General features: G+C 37.7%; 1 protein-coding gene across 1 annotated transcript in view; it reads left to right on the top strand.

Annotated features, from left to right (window-relative positions):
• Window positions 1-6,593: 6,593 nt before the first annotated feature.
• Window positions 6,594-17,457, top strand: part of trpm3.S (transient receptor potential cation channel, subfamily M, member 3 S homeolog) — a 186,209-nt gene continuing 175,345 nt past the window's right edge. Inside the window, exon 1 of the mRNA XM_018243848.2 lies at window positions 6,594-6,822. Coding sequence (XP_018099337.1) covers window positions 6,733-6,822 — 90 coding nt within the window. The 5' untranslated portion in view covers window positions 6,594-6,732. The remainder of the gene's footprint in view (window positions 6,823-17,457) is intronic.

Raw genomic sequence — 17,457 nt, 5'->3', positions numbered from 1 at the left:
ATAAAATGGATCACTGCACCAGAGGCCACTAGACTAGAAGAAAAGAACTTTCATTTGAAGCAACGTAGGGGATTCTTCACAGTCAGGACAGTGAGGAATGTGGAATGCACTGGCAGATGATGTTGTGATGGCTGATTCAGTTAATGCCTTAAAGACAGGTTTGGATGATTTCTAGGGCAGGCATAATATCTAGGGTTATAGTGATACTAAAATCTACAATTAATATAGATATTGGTACAGTATATATAGTTTCAGTGGATGTATGTAAGTATGTGTAGGGGCCCCTATGGGTTAATCTGCCCTGCAGCTTTAAGGCCCCCACCTTTTTCTTAGAGTGATCTGCCAGGAAAGAATGACACTCCCCTGCTACACTGCTATATAGTGTGTGTAGGGAGTGGCCACTTCCTCTTTGGCCTGTGGATGGTGATCCAGCTGGGTGTGCTCAGGGAAGCCTGGGTACAGCTAGGCCCAGAAAGGCCCATGTGCTTTGGAGAAGAAGTCGGGGACCAGGTAACCCCGTGAATGAGGAATAGTTACACTAGGGCAGACTTGTCATAGTCTCTCTAGGAGAGAAAGGCAGAGAGGTGAGACAGAAAGAGCAGCTGAAGCTCCAACAAGGATTTGCAGTAAGGAAGTAGCTTCCCAGAGGCTCTGTGTGCTGACTCCAGTCAGGGACCTCAGTGAAGAGGGACTGTAGGGTAGAAGCTGCTTGCCTGACAACTTCCAGGAGGGAATGTGTGTGAATTCTGCAAATGCCTAATGGAGATCTTTCCTCTGTGAGAAATGCCTAATGCCTGCAGCTCTGTGTGAGAAATGTGCTATTGCCTCAGCTCCTGCGTGACTACTAAACCTGTGGTCACTTGCCTTGTGCATAGTCAATAAACCGTTTCTGTTTTACTGCAAGAACCTCCTGGCGCCCGTCTTTTGTTGTATGCACAGTAGCCTGGGGGATGTAGTTGCACTACACCATAGAGGGAACACTTCCACATGGCGAAGGCCCTGACCCTGTTGTGTAAGTCGCAGTGTAAACCATGCTTCTACTGCTAGCTGGACAGTTTAACTATTTGTGTGCTATGCAGCCCAAATAGGTGTTGCATATGTATGCTGGGTTTCATTTGGAGTGGTTGAACTTTAGTCTTTTTTCAACTTAACTATGTAACTAAGCATCCCTTAGTGAAACGATAGCAGTATATACATGCTACGTAGTTGAGACTTATGTTATTACCTGTGCAAATCACAACACTGTATTCCCATGGGACATATTGCAGTTAAAGGTTAATTGATTTTATGATAATGTTTACATTTTATCTACCAATTGTTTTAGGATGGTTTAGTATGTCAAGATCTTTATTGATTCCCAACATTTTTAGCCTGGCGGAGATCAGTCGTTTAACTACTTTATTTGATCGGAATGGTAAGACTTTGATCTAAATGGTTAGTGGCAGGTCGGGAAATGGGAAAGTCCGATCGTATGTTGATTGGTACGATCAGATCTTTGCGTCTGTGGCCAGCTTTAGCCTATCAGTCATGACATATTTTTATTTTCCAATAAAACCATTGTTCTACTCTGTCAGAGATCTACAGTATGTATGTGTATAATAAGTATCTCAGTGAGTAGACAATTCATATTTATTTATGCAGATAAGTTCTGTGTACTATAGGCACACAAATGATGTGTCCATACTTTGTTATAGACAGCCTACTCTTATGTATTCTTCAGTGCTTTTGGGAAATCATTCACACTGGTCCCTACACCAGTGGCACTCACACTCCATAGTCCCTAGGACTCATGATGACGACTTAATGAGCCAATTTATGTACTGTAGTCTGTATATTGTGCTCAAGGGAAATCAAGGGATCTAATGAAGAAGCACTTCTCTATATCTAATCATGTCTTTACTTTTTAACTCTTTGTTCTCCAATAAACTTACCTAGCATTACCTATTAACAGCATTACGTATTGACAGCAAGCACTTCCCGAAGAGGTCATCTCTGGCACTTGACAGGGCTTAGTTCCAAGCATTTTATACTGTTTGCTGACTTCTACTTTGAGTGCGGTGAATATACAATATAATATAAAAAAGAAAGATCCAAGGGAAGTAAATTATATCATCTAGTTCTAATCTAGTTGTATATTTTGAGAGGAATGGACGAGAGCTATGTTGAAACACAAGTCCTGACTACAGCCCAGAAAATGCAGGTTGCTATGTATACAAGCATGCTGAGATTGTTGTCATAAATTTGTTGTGAACCTAACAACTTATGGAGTTGTCCCACTTAAACATGTAATTTGTATTGAGTTTTACAGTTTAGTACTATTAAATAACATCAGTATGTCATTCAATACAATATTTGTAGCACTTAAAGTTTAACCTTGCAGAGATGACAGGGTTAAATATGAAAAATGCATGGTAAATTATCTATGCATTAAAATTCCAATACCGGCCTTTTCATTATTCCCATAATTACCTTTTGGAAGTCATATCATCAGCTTCTCCCAGACATCGTACTGCAATCTCCACTGTTCCAGCCTGGTTTTAATCAAATGTTAGAATCAGAAGTTAAGAGGTGACCTGTGAATATAAACTAATTATTGCACTTAGGAATTATCCATTGCAATTGTGATGTATTAAATACTGTATAAGGGAGAGGAAATACACATTTTAGATTACAAAAATCTTTTTTTTTTATTCTCTGCAAGGATCATTTACTGATGCAAGTGCAATATGCTAAGTACAAAAATGAATGCAAATGGACAAGTTTTTGCCTACATTGTATTATTTTCCAGAATTTCAGCATAATTTAAGGTGCCTGCTAAGCGCATGTACTGAAATTTACATGTGATTTACCAATATGGGAGAGCTAGTTTGGAACCACATTGATATCAAGCACGTGATTTTTTATATGCAAGTGATTTGTATGTGTTGGCAAGGAAGTAACTGGGTATATAGAGACCCTGTGCAGTTGGACCACTATCTTATACTACCAGATCATAGGTATCAATATCTAAATGATGCTATACCTTTTTTAGCAGTATGTATTCAATATAGAGCATATATAATGCTCTCCATTACTGCTTAGTTGCAAATCGGTAATGATTGGCATGAGGCATAGCACATAGCAGCACCCTCAACATCAGAGTTAAACCAGGCATAATCTCCTGGCACTACTATATGCATTGAGCGCCGGATCCCGAGGGCTTTGGGTCGGCCTGCACATAACTAACCCTTTGCAATTTTGCACTTGCACCCCTGAGGGTTTGTAAATGAGCCCTATTATATTTCGTTTTGGACAAACCTGTCAAAAGTGCAAAGAAACAGAATCTAATAATGATCTGATATCTGTAAGCATTTCCAAAAATATCCAACACACATGAGGACATGAATGTCTGCATAGTGCAAATTCAAATGCCATATTTTTTCCCACCATTCAGCATGTTTATTCCCCCACAATGCACCATTCCTTCCCAGAATTCTGATGCAATTGCACTGAACCTACCTACCTCCAATTTGCCAAAATTAATGTAACCTTGTGTGTCCTGCAAATTGTGTACAGTTGCACTGAATATTTTGTAAAGTCTGCCTGGCATCTTTTATGGTGTTTGCTGGTTGCTGGTGTTTAACATGCAAGTGACGTGTGCACCCTCTGCTTTATTCACACCTAAACTGCACCAATTGAAACCAAGGGTGAGGGAACCCTGGAGCTGTCACCTGCATTGCAGACATACATGTGCCATGATAGATACTTCACTATGGCCCTTTTGATATATTTTGAGGGTTGGGGGAAGACAATGAGACGCATCTAAATAAGTGTCATGATCCGAACCCTAAGTGAGGCTCAGTAGAAAGTAAGGTATTATGAATAATGCCCTGCAGGGTGTAAAGTCAAAAAATTCAAATTATGTAGTAATGCAATTCATCCAGATAGGCATGTGAAAGAAATGATGTAGTCCATCCCTAAACCTTTATAATTTAGATGACAATTCTTAGACATTTAAAAAGGCCTTAATATAGTGCTTAATATCATATAACATTCACACAACTGCAAGGCACAAGATTTAGATTTAGATTATATTCATAACCAACAATAAATGGCAATGTAGTACCATTACCCATGTTTATCTGTAGAACTATAAAAACTATAAATAATAGCCCAATAATATTTTAAGGTTCTAAATTATGAAAACAAATTAAAGTGATCAGTGGTCACATGAACCATTTAAGCATAACGGAAAGAAAATAAATCACTATAATAAACCAGCTGGGTTATTACTTTTAATGATATTCTCTTCTAAAGGATAATTATCTGTTATTTATATAGCAATGACACATTTACATTATACCATTTACATTATAAACCCTTATTGGTTAGTACAAGATATGTATAATGATACCTTGCAAAGTAGGAAATATCGAATTGTTAGAATGTTTTTCTAAGCACTTTTGCAATTTACATTTGTTTTCTATGCCTTTTCATTTTTTAGATATTAGCAGTTTTACACTGCTTTAAATGATGCTTTTTATGCAGTAGCTATGAGCTGCTGTGTTGGCCAACATAGTTAATTGACCAACATATACAGTGTCTTATGATGCCACTCTGTACAGTTCTCTCCTGCTCTTATTTATTTTAAAGCTGTCTGCTGTTGACAGCTTTAGGGTCAAGGCCCATTTTGCTAGAGTAATACAATTATGATATTCTTGATCAATGGTTCCCAATGTGTGGTGCTTGCACCCCTAAGGGGCCCAGTACAGTGGGTGGAGGGCCCACTCTAAAGAAAAATGAAGTAAAATGCTGGGTTTAAGTATTATTGTTTAGAACTATAACAGGGTGATTGATATGATTATGATTTTCATTTATTGTATGTTCAGGGGTGCCTGAGCACTAAGTTGGGAACCAATGACCCAGATGTTTACCTATTATCATGGAAATGTGCAGGTTATTCAACAACCAGATAAGCAAACACTTTGTTAGCAGTGCTAACCAAATGTACAACGTATGTTTTGAACATTTTCCTTTTTTCACAAGGGCATAAAGGTAATTCTGAAGAACATATGAGCAACAAGCTAAATGAGTTATTGCAATAAATGGGTCATAACATTGGCACCTGCACTGGAAAACGACCAGAATAACAAGACCAGTGTAGGAACAGACAGAGTGGTGCATATATTTTTTTTATTTTGATTTTGATTCTGTCTTATTTATTTATTTATACAGTGATTCAATATGGAAGAGCAATTAAGAAAAAAAACTCTTTAAAAACAACAATCTCAGGTATAGGAAAAAAAGAAAAAATATCAGCTCATTATAAAATACTAACCATAATCCATTGAAAAGCATTTCCTTTCAAACTAGAGAGTATTTTTTTGGTTTTAAATGGAATATACTTTCCAGTATACACATCTCAACATGTTATACAGCAATTACTGTTGCAGCTATACTGTGTGAGAAGCTAGACTTCCAAAGGCCCATGCTGTCTCTGCTGCATTCGAGAAGGTGACCCTAGCACCAGTCTTTCTTTGATTCTAGTCCTCTCTCTTTTCTTATGGAACTAAGCAGAACATTTAACAGGACTGTAGTACTAAACTAAGGAGGCCAGAAATGGTTAGACCTCCACCACCATTTAACTTTTATTTTGCTTAGTTTATGGGGTATTATATAACCATAACTTCCTTCATCCTCATCCTTTGCCTTTTCTTCACTTCATCCTTAGTCCATATTCATGTGTTTAATTTATCAAGCGCCATTGTCTTGAATTCCATGTTTATTAGTAATATGTACCATCAGTGGACACAATTTCTATTAATTTAAATTCGGCAGGCAAATAGTTCTGCATCAAAATTGGCGAGCGTATAAAAATTGGCGAGCATCAAAATGATTCGGATGCCCATTGACTTTTATGCATTTGGACAAAACAGTCATGTGTAAAAAAATTCTTGCTCGTGTCAAAAATTGTCGTGCGTCAAAATTATTTTGACACCCGTTGACTTCAATGCATTACGTGAATTTTCGCCATTTTGTGAATTTTTTCGCTGTTTCGTGAATTATTCAGCGAAACAGGACAGATTCGCCCATAACTACATATCAGTAAAGGTTGATTGTTTCAAGCTGCATTAAAAATACACATACATACGTTGTGGAAAACAGTTAACGACAGCTATGATATATTTTCCTTCTATTATATGGGTTAATGTAATGCAGAGAACATCTTAATTAGGTCTTCACCTAACTTCAAAGCAACTAGAAGCTTGTCAAGCAAATAAAGAGCAATGCAGAGAGTATCATCAGGCATCCAGTGACATACCATGTGGTGGTAGTGAGAAAGCACAGGATGTGTAAGTGGAAGAAGAGGAGGAGGGGGGGGGAGAAGGAGGAAGACAGAGAAACAGAGAGAGAGGTAGATGTGTTCATGAAGGGCTGCCCCTTTCCTTTAAAATGGTCCTACCCTCCCCTGAGCAGCAGGCTGATTGCTTGCATTCAGCTACATTTAGTATGCATGAGCACTGCTGCTCCAAGAGAGGATGCTGATATTTTTTTAAAGAAGGATCAGGAGCTAGAGCAAATCCACTCTTCTAGCCTTTAAGTTCCAGGGAGCATCACCAGTATGGAATTGTTATAAAGCCGGTTTGGGCTTAATGAATATGGGATGCCAGATTCGCAAGGGCTGTTTGGATCTTTAGAGGTCTCCAGAAGGTCTGAGATTAATTTTTTTCCACTGGAATGTTATAAAGGGTCATGAGTCAAAGTGATGCTCCTCGGCCTCTAAACTGGACCATTCGAAAGCTCTGCCACGCTGCCTTTCTCCCTTCAGTCAGACTACTCAAGGTATGAATGCAACATGATGTTTTGAATCATTTTATGCAATGAGCCTGTTGCCTGAATATGTTATTGTAAAACAACAGTGAGCTGCCTAACTTTGGTATCCTGCATTGCAGAAAAAAACATACACAGGCACACACCAGTTGTCTTCCTTTCATTCAGTTGTTGCATTTGCAAGCAGGGTTAAAACTGGCGTAAGAGAGATAGAACAATGCTTTTGTGTTCCATAGTGCTTGCTGCTCACCCTGAACCAGGAAGCCTGTCTCTGCAGACCTCTAAATTAAATTCAATTCCAGAGCTGCTGCCAAATGTCTTCAAAACCATAAGTGTTTCTTCATTCCCGCGGGACATTTGTCACATTGGGACAGTTTGAAAACCCATTCACAGAGAACAAAAGACTGTCACAGTTGATAAAATGCCCGTTTGCTAGATTCCCCTTTAACTCGGAGATATCAGTTAACATTAGAATGTCATTCATTCTCTTGCTGAAAGGGTTAATTGCTTTTTGACATGGAACTAATGCAAAATGAGAAGCATATGGTGTTACACAAAAACAAAGTCCACTAAAGTCAAAATGTATAGTGCTCAGAATGCATTCTATTTATCTTCTGTATTTCGTTATCTTGTCTCTGTACAATGCTTTTATTTTACCATCAGAATGTTTCAGTATAAACCATGTTCTGTGCATGTCAAACATGTAGCTAGATGCTATAAAACTTGTATCTTGAGAGCAGCCCTGACCTCATTTTGTTATTATGCAAATGGAAAATCCAAAATGACACACTTAAAATCTCCAAAAATAATTGTGCTTAGCCTGGAACCCCAAGAAAAACTTTAAATAATATCTCGAAATATTACAAACATGATGATTTTATTCACTATGCTAAACTCGAACCAACAGTACATTTATCTATCTATAGTGTCTAGCTAGTTAGCTCTCTCTCTCTCTCTCTCTCTCTCTCTGTCTATCTATCTATCCTTAGGGTGATTATGCAGATTGTAGCCAATAACCCTGACCAGGGGTTGCAGCATCTTGACTTGTACACACATTTTGGGCAATGCTCCTCCTCAAGGACACATACAGTATAATGAAGTAACAAGTTGAGCCAGATGAATGTTAGAGTGCATTGCTTGTCAGTGGTGGAATTCCTCTGCACTCTATACAGGAGGCACAGATTCTTCTTACAGTGATAAACAAAGCTGTTTAAAGGGGTATTACAGTACTGCAATATGACCCCAATTATTTTTGCTTAGTAATGTTTCTGTTATGTCTTTAGTTTAATGTTCCAACTACAAGGCCTTGTGTTTGACCTCATTAGTGTTGTTTTAATGATATGTTCCGTAAGACTTCAGTAGGGTAGCTTTTAAGGCTTCTTCCCTGATTAAAATACAAAATTACTCTATTTAAAATTAGGTTCCATAGGCTCATCTTCAGATAAGCTACAGGTCTAGAGAACAGGAGTCTGAAATGACTGTATACTGTGTCTCTGACAGCTGTCTGCACTATAATTCCAAGGGGTCATCGGAGGGAATGCCTGCCACTTTGAGGAATTATTAAGGGCAGATACTATGACATATACAATACACAGTATCACTATACATGATTTTACTAAAACATGAAAACTGAACAAGACAAAGGCAAAAACGTAATTAATGCAACCCAATCAATATTAGTTAAAAAGTCATTATAAGATGAAATGAAAATTGCGAAGAGGTTATGGGAAGCGAATCATTACGGACGAGGGAATCTTTCAGAAAAATAGCTTATGAGCATTACTCATATTCCCAAGATACAGTGCCTATTAACCTTTCTTCTCAACACTTTTTGTGTGGTACTATGAAAGCTGCAAATGCTTTAACTCCTTCTAGACCAATGCAGTTCATCACAGCTTTTCAGACTACAACTGCTTTGATATTTATGGACGGTGAGGCTCTGTAAGCCTGTGTAGCACTTTACAATCTCAATGTAGCCATATGTGTATCAATCAGTCACTTCCTCGGTAAACCACATTAATGCACTCAGTACATAAAAGATATCAAACTTACACCAGTGTGACTGTTGTACGTTGCAGCTCCTAGATTTTTATAACTAAGGTTGCAATAGTTGTATGAATTGTTTTGCCTTTCCTAATGGTGAAAATCCTTTATTTGGCATTTGGAAAGATGACAAGATTTACTATATTTGACTAATAATTAAAAGTACCTTAAACCACACCTATTTAAAAAAAAATTAAAAAAAAAAAGATTGACGAGTTCCTGTGCAATGAGGAATTCACTTCAGTAGATGGCCATTGGAGGCATCGGAGGTCAGAGCCATTCTGCAGTATGAGGTTTTTTTAATCGCCCTTTATTCTATTTGCTCATAGCCCTTTCACTCAATAAAAACAGATATATGAAAGCACTATGAAATCAGTCACCCTATAGGAGTATATTCATAAAAACAAACTAGGACATAAAACGTGTTCTTTATCACCAAATTGGCTGCATAGATGGAAAACTGCTGGTGCAGAGGATGAGTTTAGATTTAGCTCCAATTTGAATTTCCCTCTCTTTGAACTCATAAACATTAATCTGTAGATGGAACTACCCAGTTTTTATGTGCGAATATATAACAACAGAATTGACTATATTTAAAAACCAGCCTATCAAGAAAATTCTCGGAGGGCAACTATTTTCTGACAAGGTGGTGTACATGTATGTTTTCATATTTATATACAGTAAATATGGCAACACAAAATAGGTCATTGCAGGCATATGGCTCATTTACAAAAGGTTAAGCACAAGTGGTAATGTAATCAGGTCTGCAAAATTAAATTTTTACCATTTGCACCTTGCCTGAGCCCCAACTGGTAAAACAAATTAGCTGTTTCTTGTCAGGAGGCCAGCACTGCCATTAATTTGCACGTGTCAGTTATCACTTAAATAATCTTATCACTTTAGATGATGAGAAATGATTTGGCAATGGCTTGATATGAGTGAGCAAACTGCATTAGCATTGCAAAATGCCCAGATGTGCTGCTCTTGTATTGGTGGTGACCCCTGAAGCAAACATAATACAGACACTTTTTGCTAAAATCAGCAAACTGCCACAAAAGGCATTTAATTGAAATGCCTCATGACCTCAGCAGACATTTAGGCAATGATGACTTTATTGAATTTGTGATTTTGACACTATAGAGAGGTGCAAAAGTGTGTCTTTTGGTGCTCATTTAAAATGTGCTTGCTTAAATCACACTTATATTCCATGATTTTCATTCAGATATTTATTATGTTATGGTAACCAGGGGCGATTCGCCAATGAGGCGAGTTGAGGCTGTCGCCTGAGGCAGCAGCGCCCCACTAGGTACCAGGGGCAGCAAAAATGCCGCTCCTGGTACTTTAAGAGCTGAATTTCCGGTTTTCAAATCGGAAATTCGGCTCTTCTAGCGCAGAGAGCGTAGTTAGGCTCTCTGCGCTAGCATACTGGCCCTCTCTGCCACCCTTGTGGACCCCCTCAGGCGCAAAAAGTTAAGCGCACAGGGGAGGGGGTGGGTGGCAGCAACTGCTGCTGCCTCAGGCGGCGGAGGGGCCAGGATCGCCTCTGATGGTAACATAAGAAATAGGTTTTGTTATATATAGCAATATGTATTTTCTCATAAATCAAGTAGTATTTTCCATGGAAAAGAATGCTAACAAATGCTTTTATGGATGTAGATCATAATGGGAAATCATGACTAAAAGTAGACCTTGCATTAGTAAAGTATGGACACTCCTGATCTAGAGTATGGCGGCCAACTCCTAGATTGGAATTCCAGCGCTAGTTGCAAAGCACGGTGCCTATAGGGACAAGGATGTCCTGTTCTTTTTGCCTGCCATATTGCAAACAGCAAACACAGGGCTCTGTTGTGGCCTGTACCTTACAGCACAACATGTATGTTAAGGGAACAGGTACACTGGGTATGCCTAAGTGCTTTCCAGCTCTCATGGTCACAGCACTTATGAAGACAGGCAGAGCTGTATTCATGGAAGGCATGCAGGACTGCACTTCATTATGGAACTCAGAGACCAATTTTTGAAAATGCAGGGTACATTTTTTGCACTTTGCACCACCTACATGTAACCAATGAACCCTAAAAATCAGAAGCCTAAAGAATAGGGCACTGTCTTTATGGAGTTTATATGTTCTCCCTGCTTTCCCTTGTGTTTTTCGTTTTTGGTAAACAATTCTAACCTCACCATATGCAATGCAAGCTTTGGCTGAAGTGCATTAAAGGTCATTACCACTGAACACTGCAGTATGAAAGCATGTCTCCAGGAGCAATAAATGGCACACCAACTCACAGTATGACTGAAAAGCATTTGTTTGATACATGCCAGAAGAACCCTAACGGCTTGAATGTATAATGCCTATGGTGAAATTGATTAGAGAAGAAATAATGAACTGCGGCTACTTTTTAAGGTTTGGGCTATGGCCCCTGGTTCTATTGCAAGCAAACCTTTAAAAGCATTTCATAGAACATTTTGAGAAAATGCCCAGCTGCATTCAGATCTGATCTATTTGCAAGATTTGTATGGAGTTCAATCTTGCTGGAGCTTTGCTATGACCCATTCAGTCAGGCTGACAATCAAAATCTCATTTACCTCTGTAGGTGGCATGGAAATTTGATATGCATGCCTTTCATGCACTTAGCTCTGGCTGAAGCCATCACAGACTGAAAAAACACATCTGATTGAGTCAATAAAAACTGTGTGCAATTGCATGATGTCAGTAGTCTGATGCCATTTTCAAATCTCAAATGCATAGTCAGAGGCTACATGTAGTGTGAAGGAGACCTTAGCACAAGTATACCAATTAACAGGAGAAATACAGGGCAAGGCTTTAACAGAAATATTAAGTTACTGTGATAAAAAAGAAGGGAGTCAACAACAAAGGACAAAAAGGACGGTAGTAGGAATGGAGAGAATAAAAAAATAATAGAAATGAGCTGCAGGAGTTAACAATATGGAAATTGTTGGAGAAGAAAAGGCTTATATTGGTTAAGTTGAAAAGGAAATCAAAAGAGAGTCATTTAGTATTATCTCCCATGGGAAATTAAAGAGGGCAATTGAAGAGTGAAGAAGTTAGATAGATGAATTGGTTAATTAAAGCTTATAATATGATAGAAGAGACACTAGCACTACTTGTCTAACAGAAAAATTTAACAAGGTACAAAACACTCAAGAAAAAGTGCAACAACCCACTACTGTTAACTGCTCTCAGACTCCCACCTGATGTTAAAAACCATGTCACTGTTACTGTCAGCTCAGTCCTTCCTACAATCTTTACCTTGAGTGAAGTGATTTTCTTAGAGCAAGAAAGATTACATGAGAGCATACTGACTGGCTGGAAAGAAATGTTTCTAATGTATTATTAAGAATGTAGAATAGAATGTTAAGGATGTTACTAAAAAAATGTTTGCAAAAGCATAGGCTGCATGCCTTTGGCATGGCACTTGAATGAAATTATTAAGGTAAAACAGTTACTCTTGTAAGGTTGTAAGTGCAACATTAGAAAACTGGCCAGAAGTTTACAGAATAACGCTGAGACTAGTGATATTATTTCATATATCTAAACTGTATAAAAAGTTGAGCGGTCGCTGTCAAAAGGAATTGACATGCACAGAATCAAGGACTCGGTTTAGGTCGAAACCCAGCATTTTTGCAGGATTCAGATTCTGACAACCAAAGTTGCTGTTGTGCTCCAGCAATTCTCCCTGCAGTCAGCTGTGTGTTAAACCCCAGTGGTAAGGGCACTTGTGTCCAATACCTGCATCCAGTTGGTAGCAGAGTTCCCTTCACAGCCTGTGTCAATAGTTGTGTATAAAGAATCGAGCACTCGTGTCACTCACATGAAAAGATGACAAGTGGAGACAGATACAATTTCCCCTTGTGATTGCAACAATACTGGAATTCTTTGAAGAAATACTGCATTGTGGAGAAAAACTGCAATCGCGCTTTGCTCACTGCATTTGCTGACGTAAATGACCCCTAATATGGTTAAATAATGTAAAATAAAGAGAAGTAACTCTTTTTGTCCTAAAACTGCCTAATTCTAACATGAATTCTAAAGCTCTAGCCTATTTTTCAAATGAATTTACAGAGCATTAGAGTAATATGTTTCAATAAGTTCCATTGCAAAAAAAAAAGCCAAAATGGCTCAAAGTTAGTGATGGGCGAATTTGCGCCGTTTCGCTTCGCCGAAAAATTCGCGAATTTTGCGCGAAATTCGCGAAATGAATTCGCGCCTGGCGAATAAATTCGCCCATCACTACTCAAAGTATAGGTTTGGGACCTATAATCCAAAATGCTCAGGACCTGGGGTTTTCCAGATAACAGATCTTTCCAAAATTTATCTTATCTTCACTATCTCTCTCAGCATCTGTTTCTATTCATTCTGTCTTCTTGCAGCAGTTGGGTGTCAGATATTCATCTTCCTTTCAAAACCTAACAAAATAACTGCCTTTTGCACAAATCCTGCATGTAGAGAGACATGATGCTTGGTGACTAGAGTGAGCTGTAATACATTTTCTAAGCAAAAGGAGCCCCCCAATAAGATATATTGGATCTGTCAATGAATATCTGACACCCAACTCCTGCATGAAGACAGAATGAAGAGAAATGTATGCGGAGAGAGGAATAGTGAAGATAAACTTGATTATTTCGGAAACGGAACATCATTTGCAATTGATTATATTTAGAAAACTTCTTATTTCAATATGCTGATGTTTATATACAATTATCATTTTTGCAACAGTTCCCCTTTAATTAAATGCATCTTCACAACATTCTATAATGCTTGCTCTGTTTAAGATTTTTTTTAATCTTCTATCCATACATTTACTTTGTAAGCAAACAGCTGGAAATAATACTGCCCTTCTTATAAAGTTCAGGCTAACTTATCATGTGCAGTGGCCTAGTACCCTGCTATTGCTACACAACGCAACCCAAGAAGTCGATGAAAGCATGACATTAAGAAAGAGGCACCGAGTTCTGCAGGTAATTATTTTCCCTCTGTTCATTAGTTTATTGGTTTAATGTCCACTCGACTTATGCATTGAAGCATTGTGTTGAGTTTTTTTTCCATTGAAAAATGGCTGTGGTCAAAAGCTGGTATAATATTAGGCAATGTCGTTTGTTTCCTGCCTATGTATTGAGCTGTTTATGCTAGCCATAGTCAATCATAAATTTTGTTTTTCTGTAAATCTAAATACTCTTAGATAATACTCTTTTCCTAAGGTTGAGAGGTACAAGTACAAGAAAGTTGGAGCACCTTTGTTGAAACCCTTTAATGAGCTATTGTAGGAATGGATAATTTTTCAATAATCCAGTTTCTCTTACTATTTTTATTACAATGAATCATTTCTACTAAAAATCTAAAAAAATAAAAAAGCCTCATAGTAAAGATTGTGTCCATCATCATCATCCATTGATTATCTGACCCTATTTTGCAGAATTAGCATTTAGTGATTTAGACTAATCCAGCTACTAACACTAGCATGTCTGATATACAGTACTTGACACTGGGCCTTATGAGGACATGAGTGCACTTGAGGACACGAGACATGTTCAAGGACATGAGAATATTATGCCTTATTATCTGAATATTATAATTTAGGACTTATTTAGAAACTCAAGTGAAAATTGCTAAAATGGATCCTTGCTTCGATCCTATTCACAAAGGTACCATGCACCAATAGATGATGCTTACAAATTGTATGTTGCATAAATACAGTACATCCATTCAGCCTCACCAATTGCATCTGCTTTGGAGCATCAGTCACAATTGTGGTGGATGGAAATTGGTGTGCAATTACACTGGAATTATGAGAAAGTGTTATTTAAAGAAAAATTTGCATCCGATACTGTACTTTGCACACTAACCTTGTGTTCATAGGTCTCCAGATGACAGATCAAGATAAATCTATATATAATTGATTGCCAGTAGTGATGAGCAAATGTTTCAGCAGGCATGGATTCACGGCAAACTTCCGCATTTCGCCATTTGTGCATTTTTTTTGCGAAACTGCAGCCAAAATTCACCAAAACAAAAAAGTTGCCTTAAGAAAAAAAGGCCCATTGACTTTGTAGTGAGAAATAATACTTGCATATTGACTTCAATGTGTTTTGAGAATTTTTTGCTAATTTTCCAGCGAAGCGGGACAGATTCACTAATTGGCAGTCTCTCAAATATATGTTTTATTTTAGCAATAACAATACGATAAGCCAGCGCTAATCAAAAGTCAGAGTTCTGCAATGATCAAAGGACTCCTATGATGCCCATCTCAATATACCTTAGAATAGACATCAGCATCTATACAATAAGATTTTAAATTGTATAAGTGTAGTCATGTACAAAACAAAGACTCTCCTGTACCAATTGCTTCTCTCCAGCATGGTAACAGTTGTCACCAGTGCAGATCATTTAATAAATTATCTGAGAAACCCTGGCCTTCTGATTGCTACGGCTTAACTACCTTAGTAAACAGGCATCAGTTAAGACTTGTAGATGAATAGGAGACAACTTTTAAAAAAAAGATAATTTCCACCAGTGAGATAGGGGTGCCATTAAGGCTTCAACAGAGTGGTCTGGTGGATACATTTTTAAAATTTTTCTGGTAAGATTTCATTTTTTCCTCTTGATCAAATGAGAAAGAAGACATTTTCCCCAACATTCTAAAAACATTTTCTAAATGAAATGTTTTTATGTCCCTTAGCCATTATTACTAAAGTCAAAAAGCATATTAAAACCAACAAATTTTTGGTATAAAGGCAAGCTAACCAGCTCAGGTGAACCTGCTACTTAAGCCTTATCCACATCCAATGCAATTGTCCAATCACCCTAAATAAATGTTATTAAAATAAAAGTTAAAATCACACATCCTTAAGGGAATCTGGGACCTAGCCTACTGCATTTCACATTGAAATACAATTTCATAAAAAGCATGATGGCCTCTGGGAGATTTATATTGAAAACAACTGCCAATATATTTAAACCATTAAACACAAACAAGAATGCAACCCCATTCAATAAATAAAGACATAACATAACATCCCATTGGGACCTGTATCTGTGGCGTGCAGTAAGTTGGAAAACTGTTAGAGCAGCTCTTAACAAAACTGCAAAACATCTAAATGCAGTCTCTAAAAAAAATGTATATTATTTCTCAGAGTCATAATAATATGAGTATATAAATGTTTGACCTTTAGCGCTATTTTCTTTTCATATGTTGAGTGGGATTGTATAATGGTATGTGTCTATTTGTAATTGTATCTATATAAAACCATACTCTAAAGCAATACTCATGCCTCTGATGAAATGGTAATTTTTCTTCTGAGAATACCATTTATTTTATTGGATCCACTGGGCCATTGCACACAGTTTCACCTCCTGTGATGAATATTCATAGTGTGACCATGAAGTTCACGGCCCACTCTTCTTTTTTATTCTATTGCGTTATTGCATTAGAATACTATCAAGAGATTAATATTGTTTCATCTATGATGAGTGAAATGGACAGTTGGTATTCTGCTTTTCAATGGAACATGTTCATTACCAAGACTGACTGCAACATTTTCACAGTACAGTACAGCTCAAATGGTTTAAGTGGGTCCACTTTGTGATAGATATTAGATAGATAGATGATAGATAGATAGATGATAGATAGATGATAGATAGATAGATAGATGATAGATAGATAGATAGATAGCAATGGGCCTTAGAAATCACATTCCTAACCTAATTTGCTCCCTATGATGCGTTAGATTCTCTTTTTTCTCAGATGTACTGTATTGGATCTGCTTTGGTATTCAGCTTATGTCCCTGATAATGATTTGAGTAAGAGCTGACTGTCACTGAAGAAGTCTTCAGTGGTATGTCTTTCCATTTCCCAGGAACATCTGGGGTGTTTTCTGAACAAAGATTTTTAGTGAAGCAGTATTCAGTTGTATGAAATTAAATCAAATGCGAAAAACTGGCTGTGCAAAAAATTGGGTACCCTTGTAATTTTGCTAATTTGAATGCATGTAACTGCTCAATACTGATAACTGGCAACACCAAATTGGTTGGATTAGCATGTTAAGCCTTGAACTTCATAGGCAGGTGTGTCTAATCATGAGAAAAGGTATTTAAGGTGGCCAATTGCAAGTTGTTCTTCCGTTTGACTCTCCTCTGAAGAGTGACAGCATGGGATGCTCAAAGTAACTCTCAAAAGATCTGAAAACAAAGATTGTTCAGTATCAGTATGGAATGCCACAGGCACAGTTGCTATAAAACCCAGGTCTGGCAGGCCAAGAAAAATACAGGAGCGTCATATGTGGAAGATTGTGAGAATGGTTACAGATCACCCCAAAGACCTGCAAGAACATCTTGATGCAGATGGTGTATCTGTACATCATTCTACAATGCAGCGCAATTTGCACAAAGAACATCTGTATGGCAGGGTAATGAAAAATAAGCCCTTTCTGCACTCACACCACAAACAGAGTTGCTTGTTGTATGCAAAAGCTCATTTAGACAAGCCACAGTCATTTTGGAACAAATGTTTTGGACTGATGAGACAAAAATGTAGTTATTTGTTCATAACAAAAAGGGCTTTGCATGGTGGAAGAAGAACACTGCATTCC

Source organism: Xenopus laevis, chromosome 1S (genome assembly GCF_017654675.1).
Source record: "Xenopus laevis strain J_2021 chromosome 1S, Xenopus_laevis_v10.1, whole genome shotgun sequence".
In the NCBI taxonomy this organism is placed as follows: Eukaryota; Metazoa; Chordata; class Amphibia; order Anura; family Pipidae; genus Xenopus; species Xenopus laevis.
This window is presented reverse-complemented; position numbering and strand designations above follow the sequence as displayed.